Raw genomic sequence first — 16094 nt, 5'->3', positions numbered from 1 at the left:
ATGCAATACCTTGCTTAAATAAAACTGAAAGTATTTTGTATGGGATTACAATTGTTGCTCTAATTTCAACTAGATTTGTCCTACATCACATTGAGTTACTCATTATCTAAGCACACAATTAGTAACCTACTCGGTTAACAGGTGTTTCTGACAGGATGCTAATGGCTATAGGAAGGTGTCTGCTGTTTTACTGCTTCCTCTCACTGTAACAGGATGAGGAGCCATCCCTTTAAAGCTAGTAACTGGAGGAGGAGCCATCCCTTTAAACCTAGTAACTGGAGGAGGAGCCATCCCTTTAAAGCTAGTAACAGGAGGAGGAGCCATCCCTTTAAAGCAAGTAACAGGAGGAGGAGCCATCCCTTTAAAGCTAGTAACTGGAGGAGGACCATCCCTTTAAATTTAGTAACAGGAGGAGGAGCCATCCCTTTAAAGCTAGTAACAGGAGGAGGAGCCATCCCTTTAAAGCTAGTAACAGGAGGAGGAGCCATCCCTTTAAAGCTAGTAACAGGAGGAGGAGCCATCCCTTTAAAGCTAGTAACAGGAGGAGGAGCCATCCCTTTAAAGCTAGTAACAGGAGGAGGAGCCATCCCTTTAAAGCTAGTAACTGGAGGAGGACCATCCCTTTAAATTTAGTAACAGGAGGAGGAGCCATCCCTTTAAAGCTAGTAACAGGAGGAGGAGCCATCCCTTTAAAGCTAGTAACAGGAGGAGGAGCCATCCCTTTAAAGCTAGTAACTGGAGGAGGAGCCATTAAACCTAGTAACAGGAGGAGGAGCCATCCCTTTAAATCTAGTAACTGGAGGAGGACCATCCCTTTAAATTTAGTAACAGGAGGAGGAGCATCCCTTTAAAGCTAGTAACTGGAGGAGGAGCCATCCCTTTAAAGCTAGTAACAGGAGGAGGAGCATCCCTTTAAACCTAGTAACTGGGGGAGGAGCCATCCCTTTAAATCTAGTAACAGGAGGAGGAGCCATCACTTTAAAGCTAGTAACAGGAGCAGGAGCCATCCCTTTAAATCTAGTAACAGGAGGAGGAGCCATCCCTTTAAATCTAGTAACAGGAGGAGGAGCCATCCCTTTAAACCTAGTAACTGGAGGAGGAGCCACCCCTTTAAATCTAGTAACAGGAGGAGGAGCCATCCCTTTAAATCTAGTAACAGGAGGAGGAGCCATCCCTTTAAACCTAGTAACTGGAGGAGGAGCCATCCCTTTAAACCTAGTAACTGGAGGAGGAGCCATCCCTTTAAACCTAGTAACAGGAGGAGGAGCCATCCCTTTAAACCTAGTAACTGGAGGAGGAGCCATCCCTTTAAACCTAGTAACTGGAGGAGGAGCCATCCCTTTAAACCTAGTAACTGGAGGAGGAGCCATCCCTTTAAACCTAGTAACAGGAGGAGGAGCCATCCCTTTAAACCTAGTAACAGGAGGAGGAGCCATCCCTTTAAACCTAGTAACAGGAGGAGGAGCCATCCCTTTAAACCTAGTAACAGGAGGAGGAGCCATCCCTTTAAACCTAGTAACAGGAGGAGGAGCCATCCCTTTAAACCTAGTAACTGGAGGAGGAGCCATCCCTTTAAACCTAGTAACTGGAGGAGGAGCCATCCCTTTAAAGCTAGTAACTGGAGGAGGAGCCATCCCTTTAAACCTAGTAACAGGAGGAGGAGCCATCCCTTTAAACCTAGTAACAGGAGGAAGAGCCATCCCTTTAAAACTAGTAACTGGAGGAGGAGCCATCCCTTTAAACCTAGTAACTGGAGGAGGAGCCATCCCTTTAAACCTAGTAACTGGAGGAGGAGCCATCCCTTTAAACCTAGTAACAGGAGGAGGAGCCATCCCTTTAAACCTAGTAACTGGAGGAGGAGCCATCCCTTTAAACCTAGTAACTGGAGGAGGAGCCATCCCTTTAAACCTAGTAACTGGAGGAGGAGCCATCCCTTTAAACCTAGTAACTGGAGGAGGAGCCATCCCTTTAAACCTAGTAACTGGAGGAGGAGCCATCCCTTTAAACCTAGTAACTGGAGGAGGAACCATCCCTGTAAACCTGGCATCTTTGTCAGTCAGTTCAATTTTCCTTCAAACCTGAGCTTCCCTTCCTCTCCAGTTGTCTGGGGAGGATATGAGGATGTGCGGGGTGAGGTGGCGGAGGGGGTGACGGGGAAAGGGGGGTGACGGGGAATGGGGGGACGGGGAATGACGGGGAATGGGGGGGGTGACGGGGAATGTGGGGGGTGACGGGGAATGGGGGGGGATGAGGGCTCAGGACGAACAGTCGACAGGAACACAGCTATCTTTTATGTCTTCCTGCAAACCTCACCCTGCTCTTCTCAGAAAACATGTTATGTAATCCCTATTGTCCTAATATGACTGTTGAAGGTAGGAGGAGAGGGACAGGAGGGTTGAGGTTAGGTGAAGGTGGAGCAGACCTGCTTTCAAATACTACATGAAATCATTTAAAAATACTTGATCTGTTCTTGATTGAGTTTGTGTGGCTTAATTAATGAACCAATACAATATTCTCCAAATGGCTATAAACCTGTCCATCTGCCACTACAGGCAGCCTAGAGTAAACCTGTCCATCTGCCAGTACAGGCAACCTAGAGTAAACCTGTCCATCTGCCACTACAGGCAGCCTAGAGTAAACCTGTCCATCTGCCACTACAGGCAGCCTAGAGTAAACCTGTCCATCTGCCAGTACAGGCAGCCTAGAGTAAACCTGTCCATCTGCCAGTACAGGCAGCCTAGAGTAAACCTGTCCATCTGCCAGTACAGGCAGCCTAGAGTAAACCTGTCCATCTGCCAGGCAGCCTACAGGCAGCCTAGAGTAAACCTGTCCATCTGCCAGTACAGGCAGCCTAGAGTAAACCTGTCCATCTGCCACTACAGGCAGCCTAGAGTAAACCTGTCCATCTGCCAGTACAGGCAGCCTAGAGTAAACCTGTCCATCTGCCAGTACAGGCAGCCTAGAGTAAACCTGTCCATCTGCCAGTACAGGCAGCCTAGAGTAAACCTGTCCATCTGCCAGTACAGGCAGCCTAGAGTAAACCTGTCCATCTGCCAGTACAGGCAGCCTAGAGTAAACCTGTCCATCTGCCAGTACAGGCAGCCTAGAGTAAACCTGTCCATCTGCCAGTACAGGCAGCCTAGAGTAAACCTGTCCATCTGCCAGTACAGGCAGCCTAGAGTAAACCTGTCCATCTGCCAGTACAGGCAGCCTAGAGTAAACCTGTCCATCTGCCACTACAGGCAGCCTAGAGTAAACCTGTCCATCTGCCAGTACAGGCAGCCTAGAGTAAACCTGTCCATCTGCCAGTACAGGCAGCCTAGAGTAAACCTGTCCATCTGCCAGTACAGGCAGCCTAGAGTAAACCTGTCCATCTGCCAGTACAGGCAGCCTAGAGTAAACCTGTCCATCTGCCAGTACAGGCAGCCTAGAGTAAACCTGTCCATCTGCCAGTACAGGCAGCCTAGAGTAAACCTGTCCATCTGCCAGGCAGCCTACAGGCAGCCTAGAGTAAACCTGTCCATCTGCCAGTACAGGCAGCCTAGAGTAAACCTGTCCATCTGCCAGTACAGGCAGCCTAGAGTAAACCTGTCCATCTGCCAGTACAGGCAGCCTAGAGTAAACCTGTCCATCTGCCAGTACAGGCAGCCTAGATCTGTAAACCTGTCCATCTGCCAGTACAGGCAGCCTAGAGTAAACCTGTCCATCTGCCAGTACAGGCAGCCTAGAGTAAACCTGTCCATCTGCCACTACAGGCAGCCTAGAGTAAACCTGTCCATCTGCCAGTACAGGCAGCCTAGAGTAAACCTGTCCATCTGCCACTACAGGCAGCCTAGAGTAAACCTGTCCATCTGCCAGTACAGGCAGCCTAGAGTAAACCTGTCCATCTGCCACTACAGGCAGCCTAGAGTAAACCTGTCCATCTGCCACAGCCTACAGGCAGCCTAGAGTAAACCTGTCCATCTGCCAGTACAGGCAGCCTAGAGTAAACCTGTCCATCTGCCAGTACAGGCAGCCTAGAGTAAACCTGTCCATCTGCCAGTACAGGCAGCCTAGAGTAAACCTGTCCATCTGCCAGTACAGGCAGCCTAGAGTAAACCTGTCCATCTGCCAGTACAGGCAGCCTAGAGTAAACCTGTCCATCTGCCAGTACAGGCAGCCTAGAGTAAACCTGTCCATCTGCCAGTACAGGCAGCCTAGAGTAAACCTGTCCATCTGCCAGTACAGGCAGCCTAGAGTAAACCTGTCCATCTGCCAGTACAGGCAGCCTAGAGTAAACCTGTCCATCTGCCAGTACAGGCAGCCTAGAGTAAACCTGTCCATCTGCCAGTACAGGCAGCCTAGAGTAAACCTGTCCATCTGCCAGTACAGGCAGCCTAGAGTAAACCTGTCCATCTGCCAGTACAGGCAGCCTAGAGTAAACCTGTCCATCTGCCACTACAGGCAGCCTAGAGTAAACCTGTCCATCTGCCAGTACAGGCAGCCTAGAGTAAACCTGTCCATCTGCCAGTACAGGCAGCCTAGAGTAAACCTGTCCATCTGCCACTACAGGCAGCCTAGAGTAAACCTGTCCATCTGCCACTACAGGCAGCCTAGAGTAAACCTGTCCATCTGCCACTACAGGCAGCCTAGAGTAAACCTGTCCATCTGCCACTACAGGCAGCCTAGAGTAAACCTGTCCATCTGCCACTACAGGCAGCCTAGAGTAAACCTGTCCATCTGCCACTACAGGCAGCCTAGAGTAAACCTGTCCATCTGCCACTACAGGCAGCCTAGAGTAAACCTGTCCATCTGCCACTACAGGCAGCCTAGAGTAAACCTGTCCATCTGCCACTACAGGCAGCCTAGAGTAAACCTGTCCATCTGCCAGTACAGGCAGCCTAGAGTAAACCTGTCCATCTGCCAGTACAGGCAGCCTAGAGTAAACCTGTCCATCTGCCAGTACAGGCAGCCTAGAGTAAACCTGTCCATCTGCCAGTACAGGCAGCCTAGAGTAAACCTGTCCATCTGCCAGTACAGGCAGCCTAGAGTAAACCTGTCCATCTGCCAGTACAGGCAGCCTAGAGTAAACCTGTCCATCTGCCAGTACAGGCAGCCTAGAGTAAACCTGTCCATCTGCCAGTACAGGCAGCCTAGAGTAAACCTGTCCATCTGCCAGTACAGGCAGCCTAGAGTAAACCTGTCCATCTGCCACTACAGGCAGCCTAGAGTAAACCTGTCCATCTGCCACTACAGGCAGCCTAGAGTAAACCTGTCCATCTGCCAGTACAGGCAGCCTAGAGTAAACCTGTCCATCTGCCACTACAGGCAGCCTAGAGTAAACCTGTCCATCTGCCAGTACAGGCAGCCTAGAGTAAACCTGTCCATCTGCCACTACAGGCAGCCTAGAGTAAACCTGTCCATCTGCCACTACAGGCAGCCTAGAGTAAACAATCAAAGTATTTGAAAGATTTCTAATAGTATTTGAATCCAGGTCTGGCTGTAAAGCCAACATCATGACAACTGAAACAAGTCAGTCGGATGGGATCTGGTCTTGGGGTGGTAAGCAGTGGTGGAAGCTCATGTTCTTTTGGTGTCACGTGTTCAGTTGATGCCCATCTGTGGCTGGTTCTAGGAAGAAGAAACTGTGTTACTGGGGATTGTGACGGAGCCCAAGGCCCTGCTAGTGAGAGGTTCATGTCTGTCTGTGGCTTCATGTGATACGATGTGGCCTCTTTTCTTCATCATGGAATTAGAACGGATGTCCCCATTGAGGTCAATTATGTCATTATGAGTGGACTAGCGGCCAGTTTGAGTGTCCCCATGGGAGAAAATTCTATTTCTGTTATCTTAGCCAATCGTCACACTCCATGTGTTACCATGGATGTCAATTGTATTCTCTTCATAATGTGAAGGTACCTAAATTGTCAATTATATCCTCTTTGTAATGTGGAGATAACTGTACCGTCATTTTGAAAAATCTGCATATGGCTGCTATACTGTACATACCACTAAAATACTGTTTCAGCCAATTAGCATCCAGGATTCAAACTACCCATTTTATAAAGTTAACTGGGTCATCTTTGTTTAACCGTAGTGTCTGATGTCCCATCTCTCTGTGTTGGTCAGTGTGATTCACAGTGTTAAAAACAGCATCAAGTTAGTCATATGTTTATAGACCAGACAGAGGAGCTGGGAAGACAGGACAGCAGAATAGAGACTTGGGTACATCCCATTCATTTTGATGAGAGTCCTTTCGGCCCTAACCTTAGTAGTGCACTATAGGGGTGGCAGGGTAGCCTAGTGGTTAGAGTGTAGAGGCGACAGGTAGCCTAGTGGTTAGAGTGTAGAGGCGACAGGTAGCCTAGTGGTTAGAGTGTAGAGGTGGCAGGTAGCCTAGTGGTTAGAGTGTAGAGGCGACAGGGTAGCCTAGTGGTTAGAGTGTAGAGGTGGCAGGTAGCCTAGTGGTTAGAGTGTAGAGGCGACAGGTAGCCTAGTGGTTAGAGTGTAGAGGTGGCAGGTAGCCTAGTGGTTAGAGTGTAGAGGCGACAGGGTAGCCTAGTGGTTAGAGTGTAGAGGCGACAGGGTAGCCTAGTGGTTAGAGCGTTGGACTAGTAACCGAAAGGTTGCAAGTTCAAACCCCCGAGCTGACAAGGTACTAATCTGTCATTCTACCCCTGAACAGGCAGTTAGCCCACTGTTCCTAGGCCGTCATTGAAAATAAGAATTTGTTCTTAACTGACATGCCTAGTTAAATAAAGGTAAAATAAATATTACAAAAATATAAGGAATAGGGTTCCATAGGACTCTGGTCAAAAGTAGTGCACTATATAGGGGATAGGGTTCCATAGGGCTCTGGTCTAAAGTAGTGCACTATATAGGGAATAGGGTTCCATAGGGCTCTGGTCTGAAGTAGTGCACTATATAGGGAATAGGGTTCCATAGGGCTCTGGTCTGAAGTAGTGCACTATATAGGGAATAGGGTTCCATAGGGCTCTGGTCTGAAGTAGTGCACTATATAGGGAATAGGGTTCCATAGGGCTCTGGTCTGAAGTAGTGCACTATATAGGGAATAGGGTTCCATAGGGCTCTGGTCTAAAGTAGTGCACTATATAGGGAATAGGGAATAGGGTTCCATAGGGCTCTGGTCTAAAGTAGTGCACTATATAGGGAATAGGGTTCCATAGGGCTCTGGTCTAAAGTAGTGCACTATAGGGTTCCATAGGGCTCTGGTCTAAAGTAGTGCACTATATAGGAATAGGGTTCCATAGGGCTCTGGTCTAAAGTAGTGCACTAGGGGGTTCCACAGGGCTCTGGTCTAAAGTAGTGCACTATATAGGGAATAGGGTTCCATAGGGCTCTGGTCTAAAGTAGTGCACTATATAGGGAATAGGGTTCCATAGGGCTCTGGTCTAAAGTAGTGCACTATATAGGGAATAGGGTTCCATAGGGCTCTGGTCTAAAGTAGTGCACTATATAGGGAATAGGGTTCCATAGGACTCTTGATGATGGAGGATGCCAAGAACCTGATGGTCAGAGCTCCAGAGTTCCTCTGTGAAGATGGGAGAACCTTCCAGAAGGACTAGCATCTCTGCAGCATTCCACCAATCAGGCCTTTATGGTAGAATGGACAGACGGAAGCCACTCCTCAGTAAAAGGCACTTCACAGCCCGCTTGGAGTTTGCCAAAAGGCACCTAAACATTCTCTGGTCTGATGAAACCAAGATTTAATTTTTTGGACTGAATGCCAAGCCTTATGTCTGGAGAAAACCTGGCACCATCTCTACGGTGAAGCATTGTGGTGGCAGCATCATGCTGTGGGGATATAACTCAATCAGCGTTCAGGGATCAAGCCCCCCAGTTTATAAATTATACATTATATAATATGATTGAGTTAATCTTCTCTCTTTCATTACTGGAGCAAGAAGTACAACAGAGTACAATCATAATAGCCTGCCGTGTATTCCTTATAGTTTTGTGTTTTGTGCGTGTGCGTGTGCGTGTGTGTGTGCGTGTGTGTGTGTGTGTGTGTGTGTGTGTGTGTGTGTGTGTGTGTGTGTGTGTGTGTGTGTGTGTTTGTGTATGTGAGAGAGAGAGAACAGAGGCTTTAGTGTCACTGGGTTACTGTGACTTGCAAAAAAATATATATATATTAAAAATTACCGCATATTTTTTTAGTTCATAAAAACAGCCTTCAGTTTTAAATAGTGTTTTACATTTACATTTAAGTCATTTAGCAGACGCTCTTATCCAGAGCGACTTACAAATTGTTCTCTGGTGGTTCCACTCTGAAACAACATATGTAACTTTCCTCTTCAGTTGAGTCTTAACAGTGAAGAATCATGGGAAACTGGCTAGAACACACGGGAGATACGGTATTATTATCCCTGAGTAACTCTTATTTGTATACTGAGGGCGAGGACGGTTGGGACGTACTGCCTAATTCTCTAAAACGACATTGGAGGCGGTTTATGTTAGAGAGAAATTACCATTCAATTCTCTAAAACGACATTGGAGGCGGTTTATGTTAGAGAAATGACCATTCAATTCTCTGCCAACATCTCTGGTTGACATTCATGCCAATTGCAAAACTTGAGACATCTGTGGAGTTGTGTTGTGTGACAAAACTGCACATTTCAGAGTGGCCTTAAATTGTCCCCAGCAGAAGGTGCACCTGTGTAATGATCATGCTGTTTAGTCAACTTATTGATATGCCACACCTGTTAGGTGGATGGATTATCTTGGCAAAGCATAAATGTTCACTAACAGGGATAGAAACTAATTTGTGCACAACATTTTAGAGAAGTCAGCTTTTTGTGCGTGTGGAAAATGTTCTGGGATCTTGTATTTCAGCTCATGAAACATGAGACCAACACTTAACATGCTGCGTTTATATTGTTGTTCAGTGTACTAGTTAGCTAGTTAGCTGTGGAACGGAGCAGAGGTCACCTGACAGAACCCATGATTCCTCCCACAAACACACCTCCCTCCACCTCTCCTGCCCCTCCACCTCTCCTGCCCCTCCACCTCTCCTGCCCCTCCATCTCCCTCCTTCCACCTCTCCTAACCCTCCACCTCCCTCCCTACACCTCTCCAGCCCCTCCACCTCCCTCCCTCCCTCCACCTCCCTCCTTCCACCTCCCTCCTTCCACCTCCCTCTCTCCATCTTCCTCCCTCCACCTCTCCTGCCCTTCCACCTCCCTCCTTCCACCTCCCTCCCTCCACCTCCCTCCCTCCATCTCTCCTGCCCCTTCACCTTCCTCCCTCCACCTCTCCAGCTCCTCCACCTCCCTCCCTCCACCTCCAGCCTCCCTCCATCTTCCTCCCTCCACGTCTCCTGCCCCTCCACCTCCCCTCCCTCCCTCCACCTCCCTCCCTCCTTCCACCTCCCTCCCTCCATCTCTCCAGCCCCTCCACCTCCCTCCCTCCATCCACCTCCCTCCCTCACACCCTCCCTCCCTCCCTCCCTCCCTCCACCTCCCTTCCTCCATCTCCCTCCCTCCCTCCACCTCCCTCCCTCCACCTCCCTTCCTCCTTCCACCTCCCTCCCTCCCTCCTTCCACCTCCCTCCCTCCACCTCTCCAGCCCCTCCAGCCCCCTCCCTCCACCTCTCCAGCCCCTCCAGCTCTCCAGCCCCTCCAGCCCCCTCCCTCCCACTCCCCCCCTCCACCTCTACAGCCCCTCCATCTCTCCTGCCACTCCACCTCTCCCTCCCTCCACTCTCCCTCCCTCCACTCCCTCCCTCCCTCCACCCACCTCCTCCACTCCACCTCCCTCCCTCCACCTCCCTCCCTCCACCTCCACCTCCCTCCCCCTCCCTCTCCTCCCTCCATCTCCAGCTCTCCCTGCCCCTCCAGCTCTCCTGCCCCTCCACCTCCCTCCCTCCACCTCCCTCCCCACCTCTCCCTCCCTCCCCTCCCTCTCTCCACCTCTCCTAACCCTCCACCTCCCTCCCTCCACCTCTCCTGCCACTCCACCTCCCTCCCTCCACCTCTCCAGCCCCTCCACCTCCCTCCCTACACCTCCCTCCAGCCCCTCCACCTCCCTCCCTCCACACCTCTCCAGCCCCTCCACCTCCCTCCCTCCCTCCCACCTCCCTCCTTCCACGTCCCTCCCTCCACCTCCATCTTCCTCCCTCCATCTCCTCCTGCCCTCCCTCCACCTCCCATCTTCCCCTCCTTCCACCTCCCTCCCTCCACCTCCCTCCCTCCACCTCCCTCCCTCCACACCTCCAGCCCCTGCCACTCCACCTCCCTCCCTCCACCTCCCTCCCTCCACCTCTCCCTCCCTCCCCTCTCCCTCTCTCCACCTCTCCAAACCCTCCACCTCCCTCCCTCCACCTCTCCTGCCACTCCACCTCCCTCCCTCCACCTCTCCAGCCCCTTCCACCTTCCTCCCTCCACCTCTCCAGCTCCTCCCACCTCCACTCCCTCCACCTCCCCTCCCTCCCTCCATCTTCTTCCCTCCACTCTCCAGCCCTCCTGCCCGTCCACCTCCCTCCCTCCCTCCACCTCCCTCCCTCCCTCCACCTCCCTCCCTCCTTCCACCTCCCTCCCTCCACCTCTCCAGCCCCTCCACCTCCCTCCCTCCCTCCCTCCATCCACCTCCCTCCCTCCCTCCCTCCCTCACACCCTCCCTCCCTCCACCTCCCTTCCTCCACCTCCCTCCCTCCACCTCCCCTCCCTCCCTCCACCTCCCTCCTTCCACCTCCCTCCCTCCACCTCTCCAGCCCCTCCAGCCCCTCTCCCTCCCTCCACCTCTCCAGCCCCTCCAGCTCTCCAGCCCCTCCAGCCCCCTCCCTCCACCTCTCCAGCCCCTCCATCTCTCCTGCCACTCCACCTCTCCTGCCCCTCCACCTCCCTCCCTGCCCCTCCCCTCTCCCTCCCTCCACCTCTCCCTCCCTCCACCTCTCCACCTCTCCCTCCCTCCCTCCCTCCACCTCTCCTCCCTCCCCTCCCTCCCTCCCTCCAGCCACCTCCTCCCTCCACCTCCCACCTCCCTCCCTCCACCTCTCCCTCCCTCCCTCCAGCTCTCCTGCCCCTCCACCTCCCTCCCTCCATCCCTCTCCCTCCCTCCACTTCCCTCCAGCCCCTCCACCTCCCCTCCCTCCACCTCTCCCTCCCTCCACTTCTCCAGCCCCTCCACCTCCTCCCTCCCTCCATCTCTCCCTCCCTCCAGCTCTCCTGCTGCTCCACTTCCCTCCCTCCACCTCTCCTCCTGCCCCTCCACCTCTCCCTCCCTCCACCTCTCCCTCCCTCCCCTCTCCCTCCCTCCAGCTCTCCTGCCACTCCACCTCCCCTGCCCCTCCACCTCTCCCTCCCTCCACCTCTCCCTCCCTCCACTTCTCCAGCCCCTCCACCTCTCCCTCCCTCCACCTCTCCCTCCCTCCAGCTCTCCTGCTGCTCCACCTCCCTCCCTCCACCTCTCCTGCCCCTCCACCTCTCCCTCCCTCCACCTCTCCCTCCCTCCCCTCTCCCTCCCTCCAGCTCTCCTCCACTCCCCTCCCCTCCACCTCCCTCCCTCCACTTCTCCAGCCCCTCCACCTCCCCCTCCTGCCCCTCCAGCCCCTCCAGCCCCTCCAGCCCCCTCCCCCTCCACCTCTCCAGCCCCCTCCAGCCCCCTCCCTCCACCTCTCCAGCCCCTCCAGCCCCCTTCCTCCACCTCTCCAGCCCCTCCAGCTCTCCAACCCCTCCAACTCCCTCCCCCCACCTCTCCAGCCCCTCCACTGGTTCTTTCTCCATGGTTACAGGTGGTTCATTCTCCATGGCTCCAGGTGGTTCTTTCTCCATGGTTACAGGTGGTTCTTTCTCCATGGTTACAGGTGGTTCTTTCTCCATGGCTCCAGGTGGTTCTTTCTCCATGGTTACAGGTGGTTCATTCTCCATGGCTCCAGGTGGTTCTTTCTCCATGGTTACAGGTGGTTCTTTCTCCATGGCTCCAGGTAGTTCTTTCTCCATGGTTACAGGTGGTTCTTTCTCCATGGTTACAGGTGGTTCTTTCTCCATGGTTACAGGTGGTTCTTTCTCCATGGTTACAGGTGGTTCATTCTCCATGGCTCCAGGTGGTTCTTTCTCCATGGTTACAGGTGGTTCTTTCTCCATGGTTACAGGTGGTTCTTTCTCCATGGCTCCAGGTAGTTCTATCTCCATGGTTACAGGTGGTTCTTTCTCCATGGTTACAGGTGGTTCTTTCTCCATGGTTACAGGTGGTTCTTTCTCCATGGTTACAGGTGGTTCTTTCTCCATGGTTACAGGTGGTTCTTTCTCCATGGCTCCAGGTAGTTCTTTCTCCATGGTTACAGGTGGTTCTTTCTCCATGGCTCCAGGTAGTTCTTTCTCCATGGCTCCAGGTGGTTCTTTCTCCATGGTTACAGGTGGTTCTTTCTCCATGGTTACAGGTGGTTCTTTCTCCATGGTTACAGGTGGTTTTTTCTCCATGGCTCCAGGTGGTTCTTTCTCCATGGCTCCAGGTAGTTCTTTCTCCATGGTTACAGGTGGTTCTTTCTCCATGGCTCCAGGTGGTTCTTTCTCCATGGCTCCAGGTAGTTCTTTCTCCATGGCTCCAGGTGGTTCTTTCTCCATGGCTCCAGGTGGTTCTTTCTCCATGGTTACAGGTGGTTCTTTCTCCATGGTTACAGGTGGTTCTTTCTCCATGGTTACAGGTGGTGTCAGCTGTTCTATGTTCCTCTATCTAGGCCATGTTGTATGGTGTCAATAAGAGAAAGTCTGGTCATTTAGTGTCCTGTGTTCCGCAGAACCGGGGGATAAGGTTCCCTGCTGGTGTCCCAGTCTCCCTTAGAGACCCCTGGGTGTACATGACCTTAGGCTGATCCTTACTGGTTTTGCAGCTGTTACCTACTGGTCTTACTGGCTCAGTAGTTGGTTATGCCCACTGAGCGGGAAAACATTATGACTATTCACTGTTGTTTCACTGTGGTTTTAATCGTGTGACTGAATACATTTGATGATTGTCATGAAACAGACCTTTTAACAGTCACGTTATAAGCCCATTAAAGCAGTGTAACTATTTAAAAGCCCTTTAAATAAACAGTAATTAGTATCTGAAGCTATTGTTTTAACATAGCAACTAACTGAAGCTATTGTTGTTCTGCTAACTAGCAGGAAGTCTGTGATTCTGTAACCATGGATGTCGCTGCCTCCACCCTACCGCAATGAGACAGACCTCCTCTGCTGAAACAGACACGTTGTTTCTCATTGCTTCAATATGAGTTAAACATAGAATAGAAGTGTCCCTGTTCTGTAGCATAGCACAGGGGTGGAGGGAAAGGGAAGGTGCAGCTTATAGATATCAGCCAGTGTATAGTCCCGCCCCTAGGGGAGGGGAGGAGAGGAGAGGAGAGGAAAGGAGAGGAGAGGAGAGGAGAGGAGAGGAGAGGAGAGGAGAGGAGAGGAGAGGAGAGGAGAGGAGAGGAGAGGAGAGGAGAGGAGAGGAGAGGCTCAGGCTCAGGCTCAGGCTTTGGTTACTGATCCCATGAACCAGCCAGCACAACACTGATAAACAAACACACCTTGCCTGTCTGATACCATGGAGCCCAGTTGACATCTGTATATACAGTAGTTTATTTATTTAAACAGCAGTCAAAAGTATTTTGGCCATAGGAGTGGCCCAGGATGCTTTCCTAGTGACAGGGAAAAATGTATTTGAGTTGACTGTCCTAGCCCAAAATGTCCCCTCCCCCTTCCTCCTTATTTGGGGCTCATGTGTGAGCTCTCAGACTGTGACAGTGTGCCCTGCGCAGCCTGCTAGGAGGGAGGGAGGGGAGGGAGGGGGGGGGAGAAGGAGGGAGGAGGGAGGAGAAGGAGGGTAGAGAAGGAGGGGGAGGGACAGAAGGAGGGTGAGGGAGGGAGGGAGGGAGGGAGGGAGGGAGGGAGGGAGGGGGAGGGAGGGAGAGGGAGGGGGAGGGAGGGAGGGAGGGAGGGAGGGAGGGAGGGAGGGAGGGAGGGAGGGAGGGAGGGAGGGAGGGAGGGAGGGAGGGAGGGAGGGAGGGAGGGAGGGAGGGAGTAGAGTGCTGTTTCACTCCTCTAAACAGAGGGGGGTTTGTGTGTGGAGGGGTTTCTGGCTTCTGGAGAGAGAAGAGAGGGAACACACTCCCTTTTTTAGCCAGACCCTGTGCCTCTCTGTCTGCCCGCCCATGACATCACAGCCTGAAGAGAGGCACGGCCAGGGGAGGAATGTGACGGGGAGAGAAGTTGAGAAAGGAGAGAAAAATGTTCTGGGAGAGAGGAAATGGATAGACAGGGTAAGTAATACAGCTAGCTGGCTGGTCTCTTACACATGAGGAGAGAGGACAACAGATCACATTAGACAGGGTAAGTAAATGCAGCTAGCTGGCTGGTCTCTTACACATGAGGAGAGATAGGAAAGGGTGGGAGCAGAGATATAGGGCGCTGTGTGTTACTTTGTAGTAGTGAGTATTTTGGTCCATGTATCTCAGTCTGAGAAAAGAGAAGAGGAGGAATCTGATCTAAGCAATAAGAAGGTTTTACTGTGGAAGTCCCTCACTGTGTTGAAGAATAACACACAGAGGTACATAACCACTCGCCTCTTCGCTCTGGGAGACCTGTACCCAGAAAACAGCCCGAAGGCATTCTAGAATCTAGACTGGTAAGCCATTCCAAGTTCTAGACTCCTAAGGCTTTCCAGATTCTAGACTACACTGGTAGGGAATTCTGGATTCTAGATTGGTAAAGCATTCTAGATTGGTAAAGCATTCTAGACTCTAGATTGGTAAAGCATTCTAGATTGGTAAAGCATTCTAGATTGGTAAAGCATTCTAGACTCTAGATTGGTAAAGCATTCTAGATTGGTAAAGCATTCTAGACTCTAGATTGGTAAAGCATTCTAGACTCTAGACTGGTAAGGCATTCCAGATTCTAGACTAGACTGGTAAGGCATTCTAGATTCTAGATTGGTAAGGCATTCTAGATTCTAGACGGGTAAGGCATTCTAGATTCTAGATTGGTAAGGAATTCTAGATTCTAGACTGGTAAGGCATTCTAGATTCTAGATTTGTAAGGCATTCTAGATTCTAGATTGGTAAGGCATTCAAGATTGGTAAATCATTCCAGATTCTAGAATGGCAAAGCATTCCAGATTCTAGAATGGTAACGCATTCCAGAATCTAGACTGGTAAAGCATTCCAGATTCTAGACTGGTAAAGCATTCCAGATTTTAGACTGGTACGGCATTCCATATGCTAGACTGATAAGGCATTCTAGATTCTAGACTGGTAAGGCATTCCAGATTCTAGACAGGTAAAGCATTCCAGATTCTAGACTGGTAAGGTATTCTAGACTGGTAAATCCCTCCAGATTATAGACTGGTAAAGCCTTCTAGATTATAGGCTGATAAGGCATTCCATATTCTAGACGGGTAAGGCATCCCAGATTAAAGACTGGTAAGGCATTCCAAATTCTCGATTGGTAAGGCATTCTAGATTATAGACTGGTAAAGCATTCTAGATTATAGACTGGTAAGGCATTCCAGATTCTAGACTGCTAAACCATTCCAGATTCTAGACTGGCAAATTATTCCAGATTATAGACTGGATTTTAGGCTAGACTGGTAAAACATTCTAGATTATAGTATGGTTAGACATGCTAGATTCTAATGTAGTAAGTCATTCCAGGTTCTAGACCTGTAAGGCATTCTAGATTTTAGACTCGTAAGGCCTACCAGATTATAGACTGGTGAGACATTCCATATTCTAGATTGGTAAGGCATTCCAGATTCTAGGCTAGACCTGTAAGGCATTCTAGATTTTAGACTCGTAAGGCCTACCAGATTATAGACTGGTGAGACATTCCATATTCTAGATTGGTAAGGCATTCCAGATTCTAGGCTAGACCGGTAAGGCATTCTAGATTTTAGACTCGTAAGGCCTACCAGATTCTAGACTGGTGAGACATTCCATATTCTAGATTGGTAAGGCATTCCAGATTCTAGGCTAGACCAGTAAGGCATTCTAGATTCTAGACTGGTGAGACATTCCATATTCTAGATTGGTAAGGCATTCCAGATTCTAGGCTAGACCAGTAAGGCATTCTAGATTCTAGACTGGTAGGCATTCCAGATTTTAGACTGGTAAGACATTC

At 50.8% G+C, this 16094-nt stretch overlaps 1 protein-coding gene across 3 annotated transcripts in view; it reads left to right on the top strand.

Annotated features, from left to right (window-relative positions):
• The window catches only part of LOC123999485 (paralemmin-2-like), a 253939-nt gene that overhangs the window by 215991 nt on the left and 21854 nt on the right, over positions 1-16094 (top strand). Inside the window, exon 1 of one of the 3 annotated variants that reach the window (XM_046305341.1) lies at positions 14089-14239. The exons of the other annotated variants lie outside the window; for them this stretch is intronic. Coding sequence (XP_046161297.1) covers positions 14132-14239 — 108 coding nt within the window. The 5' untranslated portion in view covers positions 14089-14131. Of the gene's footprint in view, positions 1-14088; positions 14240-16094 lie in introns of those variants that run through there. 3 annotated transcript variants of the gene reach the window in all.

This window comes from Oncorhynchus gorbuscha, linkage group LG16 (genome assembly GCF_021184085.1).
Source record: "Oncorhynchus gorbuscha isolate QuinsamMale2020 ecotype Even-year linkage group LG16, OgorEven_v1.0, whole genome shotgun sequence".
NCBI lineage: Eukaryota > Metazoa > Chordata > Actinopteri > Salmoniformes > Salmonidae > Oncorhynchus > Oncorhynchus gorbuscha.
The sequence above is the reverse complement of the archived record's forward strand: the minus strand, read 5'-3'. Positions and strand labels throughout refer to the sequence as shown.